Below are 25,785 nucleotides of genomic sequence, written 5' to 3'. Positions count from 1 at the left end.
TTTTCAGTGATGTGCATCTTTTCCTGCTTTTGTGAACTAACCCTCGTATTTCTTCATTCTGAGTAAAAAACAGCCTTCATACTCTGAAATGTTTTATTCATTTGGTGTGGTTTTAGTCAAGTCTCGTCCAATCTCCTACCTAGGCTCTGAGTTTTAGATGTAAGAAAGCGTGATGCAAAGGCTATTGCTTTTTAAAGAGCTCTATAACTTGCTACTTATCAGAGACAATGAACTAATTTCCCTTCTTAGACTTCCCTCTTGTTTCCAGGCTCCCATGTCTTCTTTTGTGGCAGGAGGTATAAGGGGGCAGAATCTAGTGTCTAGATACTGTGACAGTATTTTTCCATTCAGAAGAGAATTTCACAGCATTTTAATCATTAGTTTCTCCTCTCCCTACTGATACTCGTTCTGATTCTGCTGTTAAATGGTCTCCCTAGTAACAGCTCGAGTAGCTTTCCAGAAGTTTTACTGTCTGGCTCTTGATACAGCTTGATATCCTTTGGTGCTTAACTTAAAAACAGCAACAGAGAAGCAGTTTAAAACAGAAGTATGAAGCAATTTCTGTGCATCTGCTTTCATGAAGACAGTTAAAGAGACAGAGTATTCTGTTAATATTGTATTAGCAAAGCTGCATGGGTTTGGTTAGCAGAGAATTTCTTTTAAGAGATTGAAACAACTAGGGGGAGAGTTTGGGGTAAGCTTTCAGTCTCCTTGGCATTTATTCTTTTTTAAAAAAATTTTTTGGCCGCTCTGCGCAGCATGCCGGATCTCGGCTCCCCAACCAGGGTCTGAACCCCTGCCGTAGAAGCACGGAGTCTTAACCACTGGACAGTCAGGGAAGTCCTCCTAGGCATGTATTCTTGATCTATCTGCTGAGGTCTTCCTCCAGCACGACGTAAAAGTTGGAGAGCTGTGAGGAGGGATGGCAAGACTGGAAAATATTACCACCATGCCTTCATTCCCTCGGGCAGGGCACTCCCTCTCCATTTTGAACCCCCCGGTGCCCTTTCTCCCTTTGAACCTGAGGGTGACTGTTCCCGCATCTTCCGTTTAGTGGTTCCAAGTGAGAGTGTGTGTATTTGAAAATATATGTACGTTATTTGTGCGTTTGCAACATTCGTATTTTTTTTTTTTTTTTTTTTTGCAACATTCGTATTTTTATGCTGTGGAGGAAGTGATTATACTCTAAGTCACTATGATCCATGTAAAGCATACTCAGCCCTCCTGCATTTTCCTCCTAGAGAGACACTGAAATAAAGAGAAATACAGATGATTCCAGGGCTGTACCATAACCTTTATCAGAATTCTGTGTACCAGTCAGAGCCCTGACCCCTGTCTTCAGTAAAATTAGCCTCACTAAAAGATGCACAGGATACAAGAAATTATTAGAACAGAAGATGAGCCTCTAAATTACAGATGGTTCTGCAATAAAAATGGCAAATTAAAAACTTGGGCTAATAAAAAATTTTCATCGACACTCAGGTTTTTATTCAGACGTAAACCTACATGCGTACCTTGGTAATCACAACTTCTTGTTGAAATCGCCAGAACCTAATTATTCTTTCACACGCATACAAGACCACAGGGCCTAAAACCCATTTCCAAGCCTGCAAAGAGCAGCAGAGAGAGAGGAAAAGGAAATGAAAATACAATCCAAATATCTTCAATTTGAACCAATCAATACGTAACACGATGGAGTTCAGACTTTTTCCTTTAAGTTTGGGCCAGTTATCAACAACCAAGATATCTCCTTGTATTAAATACTATAACATTCCTTGAAGTCTACAAGCTTATTTAAGAGACTAAACTCTTCTGTATTGGTTTTTATGCTTATTTGATCAATGATGCTTTTATGTAATTAGAAATAATTGCGTTTGCAAAGAAATAGAGAGCAGATTGATGTTTATCTTATGTATGATAGGGTCATAAATGCTCCCAAACTCAGCCAAAGTCAAAGGCTTACAAACCACATTACTGAGTTAATAGGACATGAAAATTCAATAAAAAATGTTTCGAATAGTAATTTTTGGGGCCAACAATGCATCACAACTTGGGGGATCTGCCTAGAGCAACTCACACACCCACCCTGACACACACTCACACACGTGCGTGCAGCCAATGTTATATGGAATAAAACAAACTTAGTTTCTCAGCACTTCATTTTTTTTTGTCTTTTTTTATTGAATTTGTTACAATATTTCTTCTGTTTTATGTTTTGGTGTTTGTTTTGGCCACGAGGCATGTGGGATCACAGCTCCCCGACCAGGGATCTAACCCACACCCCCGCATTGGAAAGCGAAGTCTTAACCACTGGAACACCAGGGAAGTCCCCTGTTCCTCAACACTTTAAATCTAGGTTTACAGAATCAGAGCAAAAGCCTCAACACTTGTCTGGAGAATTCTGACAGGGAACTTTTCCATTCTGTGTTAACCTTTTATGAGTATAATCTGCCTTACTGAGGATCAGTTTACCAGCAGGCTACTCTCGTACCATGGGTTGGGTAACAGCATTAGGTGTGTGCTTCCCCTAAAAGGGAAGGAATGGGAACTTTAAAATTTTGAAGATTTATACTAGGTTTGATATCAAACAACCTTCTGAGGCATATGATATTCTCTTTATTTGGCAGAAAAGGAAACTAAGGCTCAGCAAGATGAACCAAATTGTCCAGGGTCACAAAGGTGATAAACAAGGTGCACAGTGAAGACATGAACTGGCCTTGACCACCCAGCCTGTGCTCTTCCCGTGTAATCATGCTTCCTTCTGTCCAATGCTGACATTAGGAAGGGTACGTACTTTACAAACTATTAGAGATTCATGAATTCATTGAATTTTAGGATGATAAGGGTTCTTAGAAATCTAGTCTAGTTCTTCTTTTAAAGAAGAAATAACATAACGTTCTGGGAATGAGTATGAGTTGCCTAGGGACACCGAAGGAGGTCACAGAGAGCGAGGACTAGAACCCAAGCCTCCTCCTAACTTCCCCGAATTCCCTCCTTGGAATTCTAGATCCACCGACCTCACTCTTAGAATCCTAACTCAGGAACAGAAAGGGTGTCCCCTTCTCTTGAACTCAGATATTCACTGAAACCTCACCGACTGACTCATCACCTTCCTTGTTCATTACTCCCCTATCTATTATCCTTCTCCGTCTTTTCTGTTGACAGGTCACAAGCCCTTCAGCATCATTTTTGCTTTTGTTATCTTTCCTGTTTCTTCTAAACCTCTTTTGTTTATTTCTAGGTCTTTTTCTCACCTACATCAACCTTCTGTGCTTTTTCCCTGGGAGCCTCTTGTTTGCCTGATAAAGGCTCGATTTATGTAGGCAACACAAAGCAATTTGACCCACTTATTCTTTTCTGCCTCAGTGGGGTTCAGCAACGTGTTCAGAATAGCAGAGAGAATAAAACCTTCTGTCCACCAATGCTGTGGGTGAGGTGAGGATGATCAGAGGAAGGGATAAGGCAGGAAGGGGTAGACATGAAGGATGGGGTTGGACCAAAGCAGTGAATCCTTAGGTCTCTTATGCTCGAATGAACCAAGAAATATTTGGAGAGTTGGCTTGGATATTTACAGAAATGATAACAAGGATGCAATTCTTTCTATATGAGCTTAGAGACAGATTTGCAAAACCACTCCCATAGTTTCTATGTATTTTTACAAGTAATCTTCCACACCCATTTTAGAAAGTTTGCGACATCATACACTTCATTTTGTTGGTGTCAAGTCAGTCATGGTCTCTGCTTTTTCCATGTTGATAAAATGGAATGGATTATTTTTCTTTGTACGGTTAGTCAGGAAGGAGAATGTAAGCTATTAATCCTTGGCTCTATCTCTATCTAGTATATAAATTGCTCCAGGAGGAGAAAGCCCAGTTTAGTTACACTGTGATACTCCTGGGGCCCCTGGAATGTAGGGATGGAAGGAGAGGATGGCCAGAGATGAATACTCAAAGATATATATTCAAAAAAAAAAAAAAAAAAGATATATATCCCAGCAGTGATGACCAGGATAGGCAAGAGCAAGGAGACACGGCCCAGAGCGGGAGGGGCAAGGTAGAACTTGGACTGGGTCCCAGAAGACCTGGCTTCTGGTCTTGGGGTAACCATCCCTCACCCTATGCCTTTAGGAAAATCTTGGGTTTTTTTATGTTCAAATTTTCTGTTTTATAAAATGGGAGAATTGAAGGAAATTATTATTTGGGCTCCCTCCAAGCTCTTAAATGTTTTAGTTCTACTCACAGAGATAAACACAATGTCGGGGGCATAGAGTTGTAGATAGCAGCAGAGAGCTGACAAAATGAGGAGTGGAAGGAGGCCAGAGATTCAGAATGAATGTCGAAGAGTAGAGAGGTGAAAGTTCATGGCCACAGAGTTGTTAGGAGCTCTGGCTCCTTGATGTGATTTTGCTAGGAATGCCCTTTGTGACCATAAGTAAGAAATAAAAACTCCTTGGACCTCGATTTCTCCATCTATTAAATAAAGGGCCAGGTCTATTTAGTATCTAAGTTTCTTTAATGTTAAAAGACCTGTGGATTTTTAGCTTTATTTTTTCTTCTCTAAAAATACTCAAGAAGTCATGGTACAGTGAGTATTTTATGATAGAAATAAAACCATGTTGATTTAAAAGCTGCAGTAATGAAATTTGTTTCCTCCACTTTCACTCCTGGTTTTTCATTCCTACCAGAAATAAGAACATGCTGGCTTTGATTTTATTTTATGTATGTGCTTATGAATGGCCTCTTTTTCTAGACAATAAGATTTCCAGGAGCAGAAACCACATCCCTGAATCCTGCGTCTACTGCGATGCCAAGAATATTATAACCACTTGGCAAAAGTTTGCTGAATTGACTCTACCTCAGTTAAAGCTTTTTCCTATACCATTGACATCGTTCCCTAGTAATTTAAAAAGTGCCAGTCTTATTACTATTATTATTTGTTAATGTTGCAGTTAAATGAAATAAGGTGCTTCTTTGGCTAAGGAAGACCAGGCATCTTTTGAGATGGATTGCATGAGGAATTCTATTGAGTCTGGAGTCTTGCATGTGTCTGTGAGTTTGGGTAGAAAGGGGGAGTGAGTCAAGTGGGGGAAAAGGGGATTGCAAAGTATAACTGTTTCCTTCGATCAGTTCAGTTTACATGAGGTGATGTACAAAGCATCCTTAGCTCTACCATGGGAGTCGTACACCCCTAAAGGTGAACTGATAAATATTGAGAAAAGCACCACGAAAATGCACCGAGTTAAGAGAGGCAAAGAGGAAGAGATGGATTCCTGCAAAGACGGGGTAGGTGTGGTGCAGTGAAGCGAGGGCACTTGTCCTTGGGATGCCTTTTGGATTCAGTGTCTCTAAGACATCAGAGAGAACACCGTACAGCTCAGCCAAGCGGTAATTGCAGAGCCCACACACGCTTTGAATCAGGATCCATTAAAAATAATGGGAAAGAGTGACAACATGAGTTTGGGTGTGCAAGGAAGTATAGCAGGGGAGAGTGAACAGAGAGGTGGGTACGTTCTCCCCTTTTCATGATAGTGAATGTCAGCATACACGGCTGGGAGCAGGCTCTAGTCTGTATTCATGAGGTGTGGGAGAGTATTGATTTTTTTATGGAGACACTGTAGCTGAACATTTTAGAGAGGCATTCATGTTCCTCATTAATATGCAGGCTGGGTAGTGGCTCCCGATGGTTGGGTTTAAGGCAGAGACAATCTATACCGGCCATTAAAAGAACCACAGTCTAATGGACACATCTATTCTACTTCTCTCGGTTTTAAACATTCTTCCTAGCTGTTTCCACTCTTAAAATCCAGCGCTTAATTTAATAGAGTTAAGGATTTTCGAAAAAGTCAATCATTATATTCTTCATATGCTGATGACAGAATTTCCCGAATCCTCACCATTTATATACTGAAAACTATCTTCCCATTGTTTAATGATACATATTTTTTGGTACTTGTTTCCCCCTTGTTTTAATCTGCTGGCTTCATTTCCTTTCCTTCATGCATTACCCAGCTGCCCCAAGGTTTGCATTGTTCTATAAGACCTGTGAGGGTACCAAAGAGAATTACTATTTCTATTTATCTACACCACCAAGTGTCATGCTTACAGCATACCCTGGAAATCTTACTTTTGAGATCTTGTGGACGTTATCATCTACTCTAATTAAGTCTATTTGGGGCTAATATTCTCATTATTTCAGTAGTAAAAGTTTAATTAGAACAGGAAGTAAATGCACGTAAACTCAATTTTTTTCCATCTCGAAAGTTGTGGAAAGAAAGAAGGCAAGCTTATAAAGAGGGCATGATTCTCATTTGGTCGTCGCCTAATGTTCATTTGGGAAGGGATGCTATTAATTCTCAGAATGGAGAGGGCAGTTGCTCAGGGGGTAGGGAGCTGAGTGCAGAGGGAGGTGAGCCAAACAGCTTTCTGACTCCTCTGGAGACAGGACTGTGCTTGCGGGGCTCTGAATTCCCACCCTCTCAGCCATCCATATTTAAATGCAAGTGCAAGAACACATTTCAAAATGAACAAAGTGCTTTTGGCAGGCAACCTCTCGTAAAATGATCCCTAACTCGAGTTCTCCATTAGCACACTTAATAAAGAGTTGGCTTTGTCTCATGGTGACACGGGCTGTTCTTTTTTCAAGCATATAAAAGCTCTAGCTATTTTAACTGTGGCGACAGCTATTTTTAAAAGCTCCTGGGCTCATTCTTACCGAAGGTTCCTTGCCAGAAAATTGAGGCACGGGGCACCGGGCAGCTGTCTGCCACTCAGCGAGGTGGTCTCTGCAGAAGGTGACGTTGTGTAGCAGAAGACTCTCAGCGGTTTGCCCTCGAACAATCCGACTTGCCATTAAAAACAAAACAAAACAAAACCGCCAAATTTGAAATTGATTTTGTGCAGTCTTGTGATGCCACAGATACATAGTCTACGACGGACTCTGCAATAACATTTCCACTGTCTTGAAATCTGGGCTGGGGTGTATTTCCCTGAGCATCTTTAAAAATAGGAATTTAAGAAGCTTTGAGTAACTCTGAAGATACCAGTAAAGAAGTGCCCCTCGGTGGTATCTTGTGTTAAATTGAAAGTGTCTGTATTAGAGAATTCATAATGAAGGAAAATTGTTGGAACACATCCTTTTGTAGACTGTTGAATTTAATTAGGTTGCGTCTTGTCCTGATTGCTGATTTGGGCTAATTGGCTAACTTTGTACTATTTGGGTCTTTTGCAAATTTATTGAACTTCTGCCCTTCCTGGTTTGTTTCTGAGCACCTAGAAGTTATCAAGTGAAGAAGTCAAAAGAAGTGCCCTGAATAATGGTATTTTCCCCCCCAGTAACCGATAGCAGGCTTAGTATTTGACAGGGTAAAAATAGGTCAGTGTGCTGAATGTCAATATTATGACATAGTATGAGTGTGTTTCATGTTTGGTAATGGCAATCATTGTTGCTTTTGTTGTGGTCATCCATGTACAATGCTTGGTGTCAGTCTATTTATCTCTTGTAAAAATAAAATACAGTGTGTGTGTGTGAAAAAAAAAAAAAAGTATATTATCTGAACATCAAGGAACTTACTGGGGTCACACACAAAATTTTATATACATATATATATTTGTGTGTGTATATATACATACATAAGTATATGTATATACATATGTGTATGATATGTATACATCATACTCTATTAAAACAAATGTCAAAAATAGTAAAAAAAAATTATTCTGTCATGCTGCAATGTTGTGTTTCCAATACTTGAAATAAATGAGTCATTCACCAGGAAAAAAAAAAAAAAAAAAAATAGGTCAGTGTGAAATGTGCCTTCAAGATGATATTGTTGAATTGGAGAGTGAAAAAGGAAGCTGGCCTTCGTGAATGGAGCACTGGATCAAGAGTCCTGTGATCCTGCTATATTATTATTAATTTGTTTTCATTTTTTGGCCGTGCCATGCAGCATGTGGGATCTTAGTTCCGTGACCAGGGATCGAACCCATGCCCCCTATAGTGGAAGCATGGAGTCTTAACCACTGGACTGCCAGGGAAGTCCTGATCCTGCTATATTATATTTGCCACAGATGCAGTACCCACTGACCCTGGACAATTTGCTTAGGTACAAATTCCTCCCTTTACCCACTGGTGCACAGGCTGTGAAGCATGTGATGCTGAGGTCATGAAATCCAGGTGTTGCTCAATTCCTAGCAGTTTGTGAGTGAAATACATGGATTCACTTTTGACGAACACGACCCTCACAGAGAAAATTTCGCATGACACAGCTCAGGTCCTGGGTAGCCTGTGGAGTAACACGTCTCCTTTTGCATCGTAGGGCCTGGGAGGAGGGCACGGCAATGCCCTTGGAAACGGCCTGGAGAACTGCCATCCTGGCCTTTGTCCCAGTCTGTTTTATGGAAGTCATCCAAACTTGATAACATCCCACTGAGTTAGATGAGCAAAACTATCTGTGAATCTCCCATGAGCAAATGACGCCCAGACAGAGGAAGGGTGAATAAAAAATAGGAGCCAGAGAAAAAAGGATCTGTAAATTTTAACACCTTCGTTCTCAGCCCTTAGACAACATTTCTTATTTTACCTAAAGGAACCTCAGAACACTTCTCAAGTGCAGTAGGTATCTTTTTAAAAATTTTAAAACTTTTTATGTCTTCATCTATGCCATCCCAAAATAAGAAGATTAGTGGGCTTTAACACATTCCAATAATCCTACTTGGCATTTTTGTACAGAATTTGCAAATTACTTTTTGCTGTAAACAGTAGCTGTAGAATACTTCACGCTGAGAAGATTAAACGAGGCCCTTATCCCAAAATAAGCCTTCCAACTAAGTTAAAATGACTAAAAAAATTTCATCTTATGAAATGTTATTTGGATATTAAAAAATATCTCCGATGAAACACTGCCCATTGAAATCCTCTTGTGCTTCTACAATGGACCAGGGTGTGAATGCCGGGGAGGAAGGATCAGGGCGATGCATGCGTAATTTTTGTGAAGAGTTCTTCTAGACACATGTGGATTATGAAGAGCCTCTCAAATGAACTACAGGGGTTAACACCCTGGCACCGGCAGAAGAACCCACAGAGAAAGGAAGGCCTGACAGTCTTTGGGGTGGAAGGCTTGGGGACTACATACCATCCACCCCACCCTCCAAATACAGAAAGTCAGGGTGAGGGATGGCACATTCAGAAGAGTCAATTGCAGGTATTTTAAAGTTAAAAGAGGCTAGAAAGCCCTTAGCCAGGCAGCAGCGTCAATATGAACACTGACCGACTAGGTTTCTAAAGATTAGCAGAGGGATGGCCAGTTCTTTAGGGTAAAATACAGCCCCGGGGCAATTCTTCCTCCTACAATGTCTGTGTGTCAGACAAGCTGACAGATGATGGGGGAGCTCTTAACTGGGCAGGGGCAGTGGCAGCCGCTCGGACCCCCTTCAAGAAGTGGAGGGCTGAGATGAGGGGCACATCTAGTGTGGGAAACAGAGCCCACCTCTGAGACTCGGCACCCCTGCACTCAGCAGCTGCCGTGGTGGCAGAACAAGGTGCAGGACGTGGGATCCTGTGAGTGTGGGCAGCAGATGAAGAACTTCTGGCAAGCCATACAGGGCTTTGCAATATCACCAGGCACGGTCTTGCAAGTGTCGAGGAATGGTTTATTCACGAAAGTAGAGACCCAATCTTCAGGGCTTGTTATGAGTAAAGGTTTGTTTGTCTGAAGACCAGTGTCTTGGGTCTGACTCTGCCATTTATTTGTCCTGGGATCTTGAGCGAATCACTTAACCCTTTGAACATCTGTTTCCTCCTTATGAAATGGGGATAACAGCACCGTCTCTATTGGGCAGGACTGTTTTCAAGGTCAAATTGATCATGCATATACATAAATGTACTTTGAAAATTTAACATGAGAAAAAAGGGCATCAATTTATGAAATAATTAATATGGGACAACCTAGTTTACAGACATCAATTGGTTAATTGGTCTAGATCCATTTTGGTAATATTTAAAGAATTGAAAACATTATCTTTGAAGGTGCTATACTTCAGGTGCTGCTGCTCTAGCTTCCTGATGAAGGAATTAAGAGTATTAGGCGGTGTTGAATGCCAGCACAGCATTTTATTGGATGTTTGAGGAAAAAGGATTCCTAGAGGTCAGATGGGGAAACTGAGGTTCAGGGAATTGAAAGCCTTGCACATGGTCACTCTGAAGACTAGTGGCAGAGCCTAGGTCAGATTGGCCATCTCACACACTGTCCCCTCCCCAACACTGGGATGATTTTGGCCAAGCAGAAGTAAACTCTGGGTGTCAAAAATAGATATCCCAACGAATCCCATATAAATTGGATTGTGGAAATAGGTTCTGAATGAAACAGAGATCTATTGTTACTCAGCATACATTAAAATTCTTATATACATGTCAAGACTCTCCAACAGAGTTAGCTAGGAAAAGTATAATCCTTCACCACCTATGTTGCTTATTTTCAGTATTATTAAAAAAGGTGTTTGGCACAGTGAATGTGCTTTTTCATACATTCTATGTGTCCATTAGTCCTGCATGTCATGTTTTTCCATCCAGAAGACTTTCTAAGACTATTTTGAGGTTCACAGAGATAAAATCTTACACGTTGAGCACCATAAGAACTCACCCTGCCCCGTGGATAGCCAGACCGATAAAGAAGATGATAAAAACATGGTGTGTGTACCAGAACAACTCATAGGACGCCTGCCGGATGAACTCGGTGGAAGAGGTCATGATCAAGATCAAAGCCAGAGAGATCAACAGGCCAGTAATACCCGCGACTGTCGTTAGCAACTCAGTGATTGTGTTCTAAAAGAAACAAGCACCATGACATTAGGGTCTCAGTCCTGTTTTTCCATTTTAGGATCAATATTTGAGAGTCCAAGCAGGCAGCAATTCAAAATGTTCTAATCAGAAGCATATTAGCCTTGAAAAGCATCCGCATACACTTCTAGAGGAAACTTCCTTGCCCTTTCCTCTACTCCACCTGAGGGTGGAAATTGACTCTGCTCAAATTTTGCCCAATGCCATTCCGTTAACTACATTTTTTTTCCCACCTCTATAAATCAATTGTCATGTCAAGGTTATTATGTTGAATTGAAATAAGGACAATATATGAAAATGCATTTTAAGATACAATACTGCAAAATAAAGCCGAGTTTCAAGTTTTTAATTTTTAAAATAAAAATGAGAATGTCCATGCTTAATTGCATCTTAACATTAATAAACACTTTTTTGGAGAGGTCCCTCAGGGGCATTCCTAATAAAGCAGCTGCACACTCTGTTCCCCTGGCAGTTATTCCTTGCTCTCGCTTTTTAATTGGAAGGACCATGACTTGCATTTCTTTCATGTTACCTCAGGAGGCTTGGAATAAGGCTTTGTAAATCCCAGGTGATCAATAAAGATACAGCTATCCTTATCAGATAGACCCTGCCAAAAGGCCAGAATTCTGCCCTGTGAGTGTAGAGGATGGTTAAATAGCTTTTTAGAATGTGAATCGCAGAGCATTTTGTTTTTATTGTGAGTTTCCCATATTCTGGCCAAGTCATTAGTATTCACACATTGTGTTACTATCTTTGAGACAACAATGAGCTCAGCGAACTCACACTATATCTTTTGTCAGTAAAATCTCATTAATTTGGGCTGCTTTGAGATCTTAAGGTAATTTGGACAGGGACTTCTCTGTTGTTTATTTTTTCTTCATAGAGCAAAGAGTGGAAATAAAATTGAAAGGGGTATGTGTAAAACATTTTAAAGACTTTTTTCAAGTGTACCCAGGCATTTAGAGATCCGTTTACATCATATGACGTGCTAATTACAAATCATTCACCTTTGCTTATTAAAGCAAATCCTCACTTCTCGCTTGTCACAACATATTTATAGACTGGTTTCAGTTGCAATGATTCTCTTAAACAATTCCACTGTGTCTCTTTAGAAATACTCTGTAATGTACACATTGTGTTACTGATACCCATCTTTCTCTAAATATCCCAAATTAGAGGGTTTCCTGAACTTAATTAGTACTTAGATAGTATATTGCTTCTAAAATTACGAAATAACCATATAGGGAGTAGCTTAATCATCTTGTTAAATTGCTTTAAAAATATTTATAATAAGTGCTATTTATTACATAGTCTCTTCAAAATGTTGAGATTTATTCTCGGGTGTGTATTGCAATGAATTTTCCGGAGCCTTAGTGGGGAAAAGAGTTAACCCCAGTAGATGCCCAGACAAATCCTGCAGCTCAAATGAGTGCACCAAAGGCATTGCATTCCCACAAGCTTAGGGCATCTGTAGCTTCTAATTGTTGTCAGCTAAGAAAATGTAGCTCTACTTGATCAGTGGTCTGCTTTTCAAAATCATCTTAAGCTAATTAGAGGACATGACATGGAAGAATTTCCCCAAAAAGAGACTTTGAATTTTGCTTCTTCAAATAAGGCTGCGTGGGCAAAAGGGTCACTTAAAGGGATGGCCCAGATGGTAGTGGAGAAATTTCCATCCTGGAGAGTATTGTCTTGGGGCTCTTCTTGGGCAATACAGATTTTTGAGCTTCGTTAACATGCTGGATACATATTCCAATATAGTAGGTAGTACATAGCAAAAGTTTAAATCAATCAGGAAGAGAGAGGTAGAGGGTGGATTAAAGGAGAGAAATGTCTTAATCTTTACAGGTGGATTTCTGTGGCTACACTTTGGGTATTCTTTTTGTTTCCCACATGGGCACACAGCTAATTAGCATTAATGACGTCACTGGCCATGCGGGTCTTATTCTGGAATTAGCTGCTTTGCCCAGCATCAGATTTGCCAAACTAGCTAGTCACCTGTGTGCCAAAAATGACACAGGAGAAGGGATCCAGAAAACAATTTGCAAACTGAAAATGAAGACATCCAATTCCTCCTGCCTGAATTTAGATGGCACTTCACATTCTTTATGATTCTAACATAGGCAAAAAAATATCTAATCATGAGCTACTTGAAAAAATTTAAATGTTAGGGTTTTAACAGGTTATTGCATTTCTTGTTTAGGTGTATTTACTATTTTTTGCTATAAACTAATTAAGTGGCATTGGTTTTTCTTCTTGTTCATAACTTCTCAGCAACACTGATGGCAGAAGAAAATAACTTTTTTTAAAAGGTGAAACTGATGTTAGCATTTGGCATAAAAACCTCTCTAGCTTTTTGTTTCATTAAAAGCTTTTGAAATACAGTATTCCTGAAGAATCTGGGGGATGAGGAGCTAGGTGGCATGCAAGGAGAACTCACTGTGTGGAAGGTCCGGATGGGGTTGAGGTAGGTCTCATCTGGGGTGTCGCCAAGTTTGGAAAGTGCAGCTGCAAGTCCCTCTGCTTCCGGCGATTGGCTCCAGTGGTAGTGTTCCAGGTTACACAAATGCGCCAAGATGTGGATGGCTACGGGCCGGGGATGACATGGGACATGCACCATGTGGATTTCTTCCTTGGTAGTTACTCAGAAACTCAGTGCCTATCTATCTGGTCAAGTTTCTCTGTTCTGGTTTTTGTAATATCTAAGGAAGAGTAATCTGTGCATCTTTCCCAGTGTCTTGAATGGAATGAATCAAATACTTCTGAAGATTTTGTATGATTCACAACATTCATTTTAATTATATTCACATAAATTAAATTTCAATTCACCATAATTTAATTATAAACATATAATCATTCTGGACCTGGAATAGGTATTATGATATACAAGCTAATTTCATATATATATATATATATATATATATATATGTATTCCATCCTATACACGCGCGCACACACACACACACACACACACCTTCTTTCCCAAGAAATAAGAAAGCATTTTTTTAGAATACTGTGCATCATGCACACTAATATATATGCATACGACATACGTTATAGATACCAGAGGAGATAGTGTTTTTGTTCTCTTTCAGACTTTATATTTTTTATTCTTACTTTATACAATTTAGTGAACGTGTATATATATATACCTACATGTACACATACACACATATACTTGCATGTGTTATTCCTAGTAGACTGAAATAAGCCAGTATTTATGGAACTAAGCCTCTCTGTATATTCTTAAGAGGAAAATTCAGCTTTCTAATTCTGGGAATTGGTGATGTCTAAATTCCAAATGAAGAGAATAAGCTCAGAACACAGCATCATCCAGCCTAAGAAGCCTGTGCCCGATGCTACTCTTCCCTGTCTTCTGAAATCTGTGGGGAAGCCAGCAGTCACAACATCCAGACAAAGACATCCTGAGTCTTTTCCTACCAATGGAAGCCCTGCTGGGTGGCCAGTTGATACTTGCCATTGGGATCAGATTCAAATGTGAAATGAGAATTCATTACCCAGAGTACAGATAATTTCCCAGTTGATATGTTTTTCTTTTTTTCCTGCACCCACAGTGAAAAGCAGCAGAGGCTACTACTATTATAAATCTCTACAGTTGTGGGTGAATTCTGGGGTCCTCCATGGCTGTAAGTTGTGGCTTGAGGTATGGGGAGTGAGGGAAGAAGGAACAGGAGAAAGTTCTGTGAATATCGGTGGCATTTGGTCCCAGTATCAGATAAATTTAGAAATGACATCTTCTATTTAGCCTCTTCTCTCTGCCACCTGAGTTTCTTTGAACAGAGCCATTCCCTCTTCTGCCCTGCAAAGTAGTCCTCACGCTTTAAGACCCAATTCAAAAGTTGTCTTCTCAAGCATTCTTCGATTCCACAAGCACGGATGTCATACCTTGATGACATTTCCCAGATATTATGGTTCTGAGTATTTATTTATACCTGCGTTTCTTGATGGACTTTGACCCCTCAAGACTCATTCATCTTGAAACCTCAACACCTGGCACATGCTTAGCACCGGGCTGTCCTTAGTAATGATTTGCAGAGTGACCATAAGATTACAGAAACGGAGAAAGGTCCAGGGAGTCAATCTGCGTACAACATTGTTGGAGTAGTGTTTTCCCTGCTAATACGTGTTTTAGCACATTTTTCTACAGCCTTTTAGTTAGAAATCAATGCAAATATACTTTTGGTTGAAGCTCACTTAAGAAGGCAAAGCACATTATAGTGTTTCTGAGTCTGTGCTGTTGACTGTCTCCCTACGGGTTTGGTGAGGTTAGCACCCAAGGGGCAGTGTCTTTCCTCGTTATGTTCCATTTGTTACTATGTGCGGCCACATCTACGAAGGGGCTGCCTTGTTTGGTCTTAGCGTCCACAGAGCTAGAAAAGCTTACCCGGCAGCAGTCTCTTGCAATATGCTGTATATAAAATAGGAACTATTTGCTAAATTGAACATAAACGTTGTCCAGTATTTTTAATTGCTGTTTTCTGGTATCTTAAAGTCTTGAAAAAAACAGGTAATATTTTTCATAGCTAACATATATTGAATACTTACTATACCGCAAACACTGTTATAAATTCTTTAAGGCATATGATCTCATGTAATCCTCAGGTATTAATCTTATTCCCACTTTACAGACCAGTATATAACAAGTTAAGAGACCTGTAGTCCATTAATGGCAAAGGTAGGATAATACCCTGTTTGCTTGATTCCAGGGCCCCATCTTTTGACCTTTAAGTTATACTGCTTTTCACTAATCAATAATTGTTATACCCTTACAGTTTACTGAAAATGAATTTCTCCTAAGGGCTTAGCTAGACTCTTTGAATGGCTCACTTGGTGTCTTTAATCTAGAGTCAAATAGCTCCTAAGACTGATGACTGACCATGACCTTTGGAGTCCTCTTTGTAGGTGGGTGTAAATACTCCTTTTACATTATATCCCTTTACCGTCACTCCTCTGCTCCTAGCTTTCTTCAATTCTCCCTTTGTGGACTAAAGCACACCAGACAGAGAGCAGCTGTTCCCATTTTACAGAAATAGATACTGAGCTTCAAGCAAAAAATTAAGCGATGTATTTACCATTACATAATCCACATGTGATGGTCAGAAACGGAACACAGGATAAATTCTAGGTCTTTTATAGTCTACGTTCTATAACATCTTTCTCCCATGTAATGAGTTGTTGATCACAATCTATTTTCTGTTAGGTTGATTTCCACATGAGAATTTGACACTGATAAACTAAATTTAAGTACATTTATTGAATGAGCAAAGATATTGAACTCTTTATTTATTCTTCTTGCCAGGTTTCCCATAACAGAGCTGAAGAAACTAATGAAGTAGTATAAGAAAACCCAAGATGCTTTGCAAGAGGTAGCTCCTGAGGGAATATATTGAAAATCATTCTTTCCAGTTTTTTTATGTACTTTAAAATTCATGTCTTAAATGTTCCTTTGCTCCAGCTACCTCCATTTTGTTTTCTTTTCACAGGTAGAAAATAAAAAGTAGAATATCTTATTTTACTTATCTCAGGAATTCTCAGAGAGGATACTGCTTGTGCCCATTTTGTTTGTCTAAATGTTTTATTTCCTCTTAGATCAGACCCTAATTTTACTGTGATCTTGGCTTGGAACCAAAGGTATCCCAGCTACCAAATCCAGGACTGTTGGGACTTGATAGATACCAGGAGAGATACTGATTTTGTTCTTTTTCAGACATTATATTTCCTATTCTTCCCTTTATACATTTTAGTTATTTTAATATGAATAGCCATGCTATATTTACAGTGACGGTTGCTTCAAGTATGTGATAAAACAGTGATATGGTTTTATTTTCCTCTTAGTCATCAAAATCATATCATGTTACTAGATTTGATATGAGCAAGTAGGAGAAACAATACTGAAGAGGATACTTCTCAGTTACTTAACTTCTTTCAGTCCCTGTTTTCTCATCTGTAAAATGTGTGGATTGGACTAAACCTTGACGTCTAGGCTCCCTTCCAGCTGTCTGGCTCCTGTGTCTCTATCTGAAGTTAACTGGGAGTATTCGTCATCTAAAAGGGAGCTGTAGTCCAATATGAGAGCAATGCAAACAGGAAACTTATGTTTTAATATGTTTTCAAAACCAACACTGTCTCAAAGGGGTTTCTTAAGTCTTACGGCAAATCCAGTGTCACCAACTACACAGGTTCCTTCTTCCTGGTGCCTCTGGGGACTTTCTGCCAAAGCCCTTGGAAGAGCCCAAGGTACGCATTTCCGGATCCCACCTTAATGCCAGACGAAAAGATGCTGTGACTGGGTCTTCCCACAATTTTATTTTCTTACCAAAGTATTTTTACAGTTAAAAGAGAGCCACAATCTTAGACACACTACAGATGCACATTTAATTGGTGTGTGAACTTCTGAGTTCACATAAGGAGATTTTATTGAAGAGTGAACAAAAAAACCATAAAGGCTACAATTAGAGCCAGTTGCCCTGAGAAAGTTCCTTTCCCTTCTTTCTTTCCTTCTTTTTCTTTTTCAGGAGATCAAAGGGAGTGTAATTGAGGGAGAATCTTGGAAGTGTGGTCAGTTCTTGCTACCTTTCTGCCTGCTTGTCAGTGATAACAGTCATTCTGGAGTTAGTCACCTCCTAATTAAGCAGCTTTTAGAAAGAAGGACGCTGGGACAAATCCTGGCTGCGTTTCTTGATTCTGCATTTCAGAATCGGGCCCCAAACTTTCAAATTTGTGGTCTGATTTCTGCAAGAATACACATATTCTCTGGCTTCCTGTGCATGCCACTCGTTTGTAAATCACATTAAATCATGTTAGGCAGGACGGGGTAGAGAGCCTCCTTGGAGCTCCCCGTGCCTCAAGCAGAACTAGTAGCCATTCCTTTGGGATCAAGTCCTGAAGAGTTTGGGCCTCTGGGACTGTTCTCTGTGGTGAGGCCTCCAAATCACTTTTTCTTAGCACCCCGATTCTGAGGTCGTTTCTCTCAACCTGTCTGTGTTGTGTTTCTTGAGGTTTAATCAGCAACTCATCAGGAGCTACACGTGGGTCACTGTCTACCCCGGAACCTGGCAGATGCAAGCTGCAGAATTTGCCAGAGAGAGAGCTGCCTTTGGTCACTATTCACAGACCCCTTGAAGGAAGCTCGGGCTCAAAGTACTACTATTCAATTGGAAGTGTCTTCAAGGTCTACTGTGGACCAGAGAGCCCAGAAAGATCTGCATTAATAACGGAGAAGCTGCGAAACTATGATTTTTATACCAGTGAGGTTATAGGGCTCTGAAAATGATTTATTAGTAGTTGAAGAAGGCTCCAGCAGCTCTTATCATAGGCAGGCATGCAGGAAGGCAGGAAGCCAAAGGAAGAAGGGTTCCTGTCACCGCATTTTCGGCGATGCCCTTGATTATGGATACCATTGTCTGCCTCTTCCCTCCTCCTCCCCAGCCTACTTTCACAAGGCTCTAATTACGTCCTTTAATGATTTGACCAATTAAAGCCTGCAGTTCAACTTATAGGGGAATGGATGAGAAATTAGAGGCTGGCACGCAAACCTCGATGTGGATGCACTTCTTCCAAGGTTACACACCTCTATTAAGCCAGTCGGCTATTTGAAAAGCAGCATAATGGGCGACGCTAATAAAATAAGCACGGGGACATTTTCAGCTGCTCCCAAGTGAATACACCGGAAGGACAAAATGTGAAAAGCAAAGGTATATCTATGAAACCAGGGCTTAGCACTTTTTTTTTCTAAAAGCACAGTTGCCAGCCGCGTTTTGTAGTTACTGTGAAATGTAATAATTGCTTTGTCAGGGTTTGGGAGACGCAGAGAGCCATCTCCCCACCCTCCTGCCTTTGCCTGGAATGGAAACAACCGCAGCACTGCTGGTTGCCATGGAGGTGGGAGATGAGGAGGATCTGCTCTCAGAAGCAGTCAGACCCCGCTGGCACAGCCCCGGGAGATGTTTGGGAGCCCGGCAAACAGTGGGGACTCAAGCAGAAGAGGGCCAGAGAGAATACTTGACTCTCTCCAGGGATCTGTGAGGGAAAGGGCGAGGAGAAACAGCTTCCTGCTTTGTCTCGTCATAGCAGAAGGCGAACTGATGATCTTGGATGACTGGCGTCATTCTGAATCTCTTCACTGCCCACTCTGTCTTTGGTCCACCCCAAACTGCTCCCGGTTCCCTGGCGACTCCCGCAACTCTCACATCTTGTCTCTTTTTCCAGTAATTCTCTTGATCTCTTTTGCCTGCTAGCTGACTTCTCTACCCATCCTCAGGTTTGACCGAATTTGTTCAGGACCTATTACGCACCGGGACCAGGAAAGCCAAGGGGCATAAGGCACAGTCGCAAATTTTAAGGTGATCAGAGTCTGAGAAATAGTACTATATGGCAGGAGGTGTGGCTGGACCCGCAGGTGAGGAGGGCCAACAGCCCAGACCTGGAGGCTCAGGGGAAAGCTGGCCAGGCAACGGGTCCTGGGTACAGCAACAACTTACCCAATGAAGAAGGAGAGGACAAGCATTTTGGACAAAGGGAATAGCAAGAGCAAAGGCACAGACTGCTCAGGGACCACCAGGAGCTAGGGAAAAGCAAAGGGGTGCGGTGAGAGGTGAGGAGGAGAGCCAGTGGGCGGGGCTTGATGAGCGGAACCTGCTGGCCGTGTTAGACTTGGATCTGATTCTCTTTGCAAGAGCAGCAGTGAATGACCTTGAAGTCTGTCGGTTTCCTAGAGGTCCACTCCTGACAAATGGTCTGTGCATCTTATAAGGATGGATAGATTGGATTATTGTTCTTTTTTTTTTTTTTTAATTTATTTATTTAAGGGCTTTCTCTAGTTGTGGCGAGGGCTTTCTCTAGTTGTGGCGAGCGGGGGCCACTCTTCATCGCGGTGCGTGGGTCTCTCACTGTCGTGGCCTCTCTTGTTGCGGAGCACAGGCTCTAGACGCGCAGGCTCAGTAGTTGTGACTCACGGGTTTAGTTGTTCCGTGGCATGTGCGATCTTCCCAGACCAGGGCTCGAATCCGTGTCCCCTGCATTAGCAGGCAGATTCTCAACCACTGCGCCACCAGGGAAGCCCGGATTATTGTTCTTTTAATTCCACAGAGGAGGACATAAGGAACTTATCCGAGATCACACAACCCATCACTAGCAGGGGTACAAAATAACTTGGTTATCTGATTCTAGTCAACTGCTGTCCCTATGAATTATACTCCATTCTGAAAACATTACTGACTGTACCAGTTTCAGAAGGTTACAGCTCCTATCAGAGTATCTTGCACATGGGAGGGAGATATTCAGTACACATCACTGATGCAGGTATACTATTGATATATGATTCCAGATGAAGAAATATACATACCCAAAGGTTTAAGGAGAAACCTATTGCATAATACATATTTTCCTTTACTCTTTGATTTCTTTTCTGATTGTTTTGATGCTGTGGGGTTTTTTGTTCCTTCTCTCTGTAATATCTTTGTAACTTTCTCTTAGAATCCAATTCTGCCTTAAAGCTATTGCAGAGTGATCATATTCTTCCTGCCATTGTACTGTGTTTTATCTCCTCTTTTAATACAGAATTAAAGATTCTTAAGACTTTAAAGGAAGCCTAGAGATTCCTTGAATTCCTTCTCTGAAGTGCTTTTCAAGGAGCAATTTGGATTCCACTAGGACACCTCCCCCAACAGGGAACTCAGCACTCTCAGGGGACCCTCATTCTAATTTTAGACAACTTTCAAGGTCTGGCAAAGACTTCCATTTCTGATCTGAAATCTGCTTCCCTGAGTCTTCATTCCTTCCCATATTCACTCATTCATCAAAGATTATTGGCACCTACATATACTCAGCGCTACTGCAGGCCTTGGAACACAAACATGAATTAGCCCTGTTCTTTGTCCTCCATCCCTTCGCTAGTGTTCTCTAAGACATGATGTATTTTTACGCTTAAGTCTTAACAGACTCCAAAAACCTTTTGCAAACGTTTCCAGGGTTGGTTTAATCTGGCATTGAAGACAGTCGGTAGGGAACTCTCCCCACACATCTCAGCATACACCCAAAGTTGTGCTAATTGGCACTGGGGCACCGTCTGTCATGTCTTGTTGCTTAATTAAACCCACATTTGTTTTGAGTGTTCTTTTTACTCTGCTATTTTTTATGCATGAGAGGATAAAAACAAATGAGAAAAACAGTTTATTGTTAAATTCGTTTGGGGTAAACAGTCCTGAATCATAACTCTTTATTGTTCAGCTAGCCTTTTATTTCAATGTCTTTGTTGCCCAACAAAACCACAAGCCAGTTGGTTACTGCCCGTTCCTTTCTTCCTCACCAGACTTTAACCTTGACCTTTGATGCTAATTTCTAGTGCCTTTATCTTGAATTCTCTTGTTTTCTATTCAAGAAATAGTGATAACACTTTGTATACCTATAAAGCTTCATATCTTTTCAAGATCCTTTTATATCCACTAGCTCAGTACTATTCAGAACCTTGTTCACATGATCTTGCTTTTCTTTTTTCTTTTTATTGTCCATGATACCATTTGATAGTCATTTTCCTACGACTGAATGAGATTTTGAGTATAGGTCAATTTTATTTCTGATGTGAATTATAGTGACTAACAAAGTGTTCATTTTTCAAGTGGGTTTTTACCATGGTATTATCAACAAGCTTAATTATTCACAAATGAAAATGAAGTTTCATAAACTTTTCCTTGACAAATTGAAGGCTTGGTAGGGAAGACTGCATGCGTATAAATCAGAAATTTAAAAATCCATTTATATAAGGTTTGGACGGTCAGATGGAAGGCAAAGATTTCTTTTACCTAAGGGCGAGTCTTTGGCAGGGAGGAAATAAAACTATAAAGTGAATGGGAGGTATTATAAAATTAATCAGGCAATTAATAACAAGTACTTACTTGCATTCATGGCTATCCCATAGGCAACCAGTTTGTGGAATTTGAGATTTTTGTCTAATTGCCTCCTCCATGGTCCTCTGAAGCACTAGAATAACAAAAATTAAAAGTCTTATTCCGGGAAAATCATAGCAATAACAGTGTCATAAGAGTTAAGAAAGCAAGACTCAGGCCGCCTCTAAATTACTGAAGGTGAGGCTACATGACACAAAAATTAGTGGCCATTAATTAAACAAGCAAAATCAAACGGTTATTACTGGCTTTGCTGAAATTTCAACTCAATAAAAGTGACTGAGTCAGTAGTTGCCTGGCTATAAGCCAAAACTCTAGAATAAACCTGCTAATAATCATGCCTCAGCTAATTTAGAAAATGAAGATGGTAACCATCATCCTCAGTGACATGGTTTAAGTAGTCTATAAATTATTCCTTACTACACAAAGAAAGGCTCTATATTCATCTACAACTAAATATTCGTAAAATTATGAAGATGATTATATAATAAATTATGTAGTCTAGAAGGGTTATTGAAGGTCTTATTTTTCTGTACAGTGCATTATTCTGTTTTGCAGGAAACACAGGTAAGTACCCAACACGGTGAAATCTACATAATTAGGAAATGCCCCAATATGTCTGGTAGGGGCTAAAATTTACATACTAAAATCTATGTACAGTGACTGTTTTCCTGGGCTGAAAACTCAGAGAGATGCTTCTTTAGTGCATTTGGCTCATCTACTTATTTAGCTCCTTTTAATCAGAAATTGTAATAATTCAAGCTGTTATAATACTTCCATCTTCATGAGTCAGGTCAATCTTATTAGCTCTTCTTTTCCGATGAAGCAAACGCATCAGGGGAAGGTTGAGCAATGAGTCCAATGTCATGTAGGGAGTCAATGGCAAAAGCAAAAGACAAATCAGATGTACCAATTTCAGACGTTCAGTTTTAGTCACTGTGTTCTCACTACAGAGAAACAAACCTCAATCTAACCAGGATTATTGGGAATATCATAGTGAAGTATATCTTTATTTTCAATGACACATATTAGATCATAACAACTGAAATTATTTCAAATAATTTAGTACTCACACTACTTGTCCCTCTCATGAGTGAAAGGAGGTTTCGACTGATTGGTAATAGAATTAGCATGCAGTTAAAATTCAGGCACACTGCAGATGCTCGAGCCCAAGCCAGTGTTGACTGCCCATATATAAACACACAAGAAAGAGATACAATGAAAACAAGGAAGCCGGGGAAAACAGAATGCATTTTCTTTTCTGAAATGATAATGTGTAGTCCCCAAATCTACTTACACCCAGAATAACTCGTGTATAAAGGAAAGACTCTTCCTCTTCATACCAACAGAATGTGTCAATAAACAGATATAAATTTACTCCCAGCCATGAGAGCTAGAGTAGAATGAAAAAAGAACCAATCAATACTGTCTTCAACATTTTCTTCTAGTCAAAATCACTTGGGGTTCTTGGGGTTCTTCTTTTAAAGTGAAATGAAGAGCTTCTCAATATCAACCACAATATACAGTACTTATTTCTCATAGATTAGCTTTTTTAACAGTGATCGTAATGGTAAGAAATTGTTAACTTTATAAAAAAAGATTTTAAACACATGTGGGTATATTTTAAGGAAATTAATGAAAAGTACAAAACCATCCTAATCAACATTGCTATCACGTTTTAAGTCAGTGATGTCAAGAAGGAGGAAATCTTTAAAAACAACTCAGAAAGTACTCTAGAAAAATTCCAATTTCATAGTCTAATTCAAAGCCTTCATTCGATTTAGAGAAACATTCATACATGATGCAAAAGCAAACTACTTGACTTTAAAAGTCATGACTTACATGATTCTGCAAGGGTAAATTAAATATATCTATTGAATGTTTTCTAACAAGTTTCAGTCCTTTAACCAGAGCAATACTTGAAGTTATTTCATATCGCTATACAAGTTATCCTAAGAATCAAGACAGTCAATGTATATATTTAAAGTTAAATAACAAAAATGATACTTACTACTAATATGATGGAGAGACTTTCATTCAAAATCCAGCACCCCATCATGACAGCTTTGCTCTTTTGCTGTCAGCAAATTGTTTCATTCATTCACCTGAACCTGGACGTTGTAACCCTACCCTTAGTAAGGGCTTCCCTGCTAAGTTATTTTGTCTTTTCGTCTTAGGAAGCACCTACTGGGAGCAGCTCCTGAGGAATTTCTAATTAAGGACTTCTCGCCAAAGGCACATCTCCAAGTTGACATGCCTCCTGACCTCGGTGAAAACAAGGCAAGTCTCTGTCTAATGATTCCTTTCTTCAAAGATTTCACAAGCAAAGAAAGCTCGTTTTATTAAATTAGCCTCATGTACTTTGTACCCCATTCGTTTTCTACATGATTGCAGTCAAGATGATAATAAATCCTTATGTAAATTTGAAAAATAACCTAGCTGCTGATGGCTGGATACAGCAAAACATTTTAATAGAGTTTTCTCTACTTAGCTTCTTTACTTCCTTTCTCCCTCTTTGAAAAAAGCTTTTTATAGAAGACATAGAACAGCGGGTAAATACATCTAAGTTAAACAATCTTTCAGAAGATGGTGAAGAAAAAAGAAAAGGATCTTAAAAAAACACAGATGGAAGAATTTTCATAAATTTAACATGTGGCTATGAAGAATGAAGGAGATATTTTTGTGGGATTGATGGAATAAACCCTATTTTCTTCCTAATCCCACTTGGTGCACCCATGAGGTCAGTGAGAATATTCGTTCATACCTTAGTGATCCCAGGAGTGGCTGTGCATAGGCCTGGTCCTTTCTCTGACTTTGTGTAAGTTACTAAACAGTGACTATGGTTGCTCTGGTAGGCAAACTTGGCCCACTTGAAGCAAATTTTTGGCTAGTTTTGACTCAAATATTTCATTTAAATTTTTCAGACAATTAAGATGAAAACAGGAGGAGATTTGAATCATTTGAATAATTGCTTAAGCTTTCTGCATCTTCATACGGTGAATCTATTTAGTTGTCCTAAAAAAACTAAAACTTTGAAAAAACCTGTTGAGAATAATAATTATGAGTATTCACTGACCTAAATAATAAGAGTAATTCTAAATCCTAAATCAATAATCCAGGCACCAGGTTAAGGACTTTTCCAGTATTGTCCAATTAAATCATACACTGACTCACTCTATGAGGTAGGTTATGATAAGCCCCCTGACACAGAAGTGGAAACAGGCCTAACGAAGTAACTTGCAGTAGGGGCAGCTGGGACCTCAATCCAGTTCTCTCTGATTTTAGCATCTTCATTTTTAACCATTACCCTAAACATTTTTTTTTCCCCACAAGTACACAATTTTATTTGCTATTTTCAGGGGAAACTTAGGCATGAAGTGTAAGCTGATAAAATATGGATACTTAAAGAAGTACAAAAGTAAAAATATCCACTTAGAATAAACTTGAGTGAATTAAGTCTTGCTATCTCTAAATTAAAAAAAAAAAGGAAAGCCACAAGCCTATGTATTATGTCAAGGTCACAGCAGGGCCCCAGGGCCCAAGAAGGGGCCGCCCACCCCTGTGGGCTCCGGGGAGGACGGGTCAGCAGGGCTAAGTGTGCCCTATAGAAAGGCTGCTATAAACCAATGAAGCCAAACATTTAGCAACATACAACAGACCTTACAAAAAGGAGGAGGTGAGTCCTAGTTGCTGCAGAACTTGGTTCATCAGGCAATATTGGCAAAGGAGAAGAGGGCACAGGCGAGAAGCCTCTGGAAGCGTTTGGAGCCAGACCTGCCTAGAAGCCCAAGGTCAGGCAGCAGAGCTGCCCTCCGAGCCAGGCCCCCCGGACTGACAGGCCGCACGACCAGCCGAAGAAGGTTTCAAAGGAATCCTAGTAGCTCCAACGTCATGTCAGGGAGCAGGGCCTGTGCAGGCTGTGTCCCCAACGCCCCAGAAATATCAGGGAGACGTGCATAGTTACACAAGAGGACTAGAGAGCCAGTGGGAAAGAGATGTTTGCGACGTGCTGTAAACGTCCGCTTTGCAA

The 25,785-nt window shown here is 40.2% G+C and overlaps 1 protein-coding gene across 1 annotated transcript in view; it reads right to left on the bottom strand.

Annotated features, from left to right (window-relative positions):
- NOX3 (NADPH oxidase 3) overlaps positions 1–23,814 on the bottom strand; it is a 58,040-nt gene extending 34,226 nt beyond the window's left edge. The window contains exons 1-8 of the mRNA XM_059941878.1: positions 23,767–23,814; positions 23,053–23,148; positions 22,829–22,939; positions 21,747–21,831; positions 13,274–13,419; positions 10,637–10,818; positions 6,712–6,841; positions 1,515–1,607 (exon numbers count right to left, since the gene is read on the bottom strand). Of these exons, the coding sequence (XP_059797861.1) occupies positions 1,515–1,607; positions 6,712–6,841; positions 10,637–10,818; positions 13,274–13,419; positions 21,747–21,831; positions 22,829–22,939; positions 23,053–23,148; positions 23,767–23,814 (891 nt within the window). The remainder of the gene's footprint in view (positions 1–1,514; positions 1,608–6,711; positions 6,842–10,636; positions 10,819–13,273; positions 13,420–21,746; positions 21,832–22,828; positions 22,940–23,052; positions 23,149–23,766) is intronic.
- Between the last annotated feature and the right edge of the window lie 1,971 nt (positions 23,815–25,785).

The sequence above is a fragment of the Balaenoptera ricei genome, chromosome 12, assembly GCF_028023285.1.
Source record: "Balaenoptera ricei isolate mBalRic1 chromosome 12, mBalRic1.hap2, whole genome shotgun sequence".
Taxonomy (NCBI): Eukaryota; Metazoa; Chordata; class Mammalia; order Artiodactyla; family Balaenopteridae; genus Balaenoptera; species Balaenoptera ricei.
Note: the sequence above shows the minus strand (reverse complement) of the source record. Positions and strands in the feature narration are given on the sequence as shown.